This window comes from Otolemur garnettii, unplaced genomic scaffold (genome assembly GCF_000181295.1).
Source record: "Otolemur garnettii isolate 467f Iridium unplaced genomic scaffold, OtoGar3 scaffold00185, whole genome shotgun sequence".
NCBI lineage: Eukaryota > Metazoa > Chordata > Mammalia > Primates > Galagidae > Otolemur > Otolemur garnettii.
In genome coordinates, this window is record NW_003852580.1 from 2846948 (window position 1) to 2848636 (window position 1689).

A 1689-nucleotide genomic window follows, 5' to 3' on the forward strand; every position below is an offset into this window, starting at 1 on the left:
AAAAAAAAAAGAAAAAAAAAAAAGAGAGAGAGACAATAGCAGCAAAGCCATCACTACCGAGACTGTGAGCAGGCAGAGGGGAAACATGACTGTTCTAGGAAGGTGGAAGCTCATGAAGGCAGGAATGGACTAGGGCAGGGGGGATGCTGAGATGGAGGCCACAGCACCCGGATCAAATCCAGAGAGGCAGGTGAAGAGGCCCTTGGCACCTCAGTGGCAGGAAGGGTTTATAATGACTGCCAGGGTCCCATTCCTGTGACCAGGAGTACAGGGATTCCAGAGGCAGAGCAGGATCGCACAGAAAAGGGTACCTGGCAACCCACTCAGCTTCAGAGGGAGAAGGCTGGCCTTGTAGCTGGCACTTTCTGACATTGTCACAAGTGGTAGAGAGAGTGCTCAGCAGTTAGGTGTCGATAATCTGGAGTGTTTAAAATATCCTGTGTCCCTAACGTAGAGAGACAGCTTCCGTGAGACCTCAGGCAGGTCTACCGAGGAACGTACCAGCACCGTACCGCCGTGTGCTCCAAAGACCCGTCCTGGACTCCAGCAGCCAGAGCATTGAGGACAACTGATGACAGAAACCAAGGACAGTCCATTAGAAACAATCTCTAACAGAGTTTTTTGCACAAGGAATAAATTTGTCAGTTACATCCCCATCCCCAGAAAGCATCACATTCAAGACTTCTAAGTGCCCCAGTACTACTGAGATCCACTGCCTTTACAATCAATCAGAATCACAGATTAACGTGCTGCCTCTGCATAGCACTGCCTATCAAATCTGAAGCCAGAGTAGAAGGCAGGAGGCAGAGTCCAGGGGATATGCAGAGGGGAGGCCCTTCAACAGGCTCTGCCCAGCAGCCAACTCACAAATCAGCATTCTCTGCAGCACATCCAGGGCGACCTGTCAAAATGGAACCTAAATTACCACCACTTGGTAGTTTCAAATAGTCACATATTCACACTATGTAAGAGATTACTTATTATTCTAAAGTAAGTTAACTTTACAAAGAAGAAATTTTTTTTAATTTAAAAAAAATTTTATTTCCTCTTAGATCCAGAAGTTATGTCAATTTTGAGAGACCAGGACAGAGTAAAAATGCAGAACTTTCTGGAATCATCCCTAGTGCATGGCTGAGGCTATGCACCCAGAGGCCAGGCAGGACCTGAGCTCACTGGGAGGTGGGCTGGGCAAGACATGGCTGGGCAGGACATGGGCTTGGCAGGACTTGGGCTCGGTAGCCCTTTGGGACCTATGAAGCATAGAGTGTTGTTGATACTGTCTAAGCTATACTGCGTCGAGGTGAGCTCCCTCTCTCCCTCAACTAGAAAACAAAGCCCGGACTATGGACTGTGCTAGTAAACACTGATGCCTCGAGACCTCTAGAAGACCTGGGTAAGCAGGTGCACCTGTAGTCCCAGCTACTCAGGAGGCTAAGGCAGGAGAACCATGCAAGCCCAGGAGTCTGAGGTTGCTGTGAGCTGTAATGATGCCAGCACACTCTACCCAGGGCCACAGAGTGAGACTCTGTCTCAAAAAAAAAAAAAGATACAAAGATGTTGGCAGTGGGCTCGGCACCTATAGCTCAAGCGGCTAAGGCGTCAGCCACGTACACCTAAGGTGGCGGGTTCGAATCCCCAGCCCGGACCCGCCAAAACAACAATGATGGCTGCAACCAAAAAAATAGCCCG

The 1689-nt window shown here is 49.1% G+C and overlaps 1 protein-coding gene across 1 annotated transcript in view; it reads right to left on the reverse strand.

Moving 5' to 3' along the window:
* The window catches only part of FANCA (Fanconi anemia complementation group A), a 75617-nt gene that overhangs the window by 53315 nt on the left and 20613 nt on the right, over positions 1–1689 (reverse strand). Inside the window, exons 9-10 of the mRNA XM_023507506.1 lie at positions 868–901; positions 502–568 (exon numbers count right to left, since the gene is read on the reverse strand). Coding sequence (XP_023363274.1) covers positions 502–568; positions 868–901 — 101 coding nt within the window. The remainder of the gene's footprint in view (positions 1–501; positions 569–867; positions 902–1689) is intronic.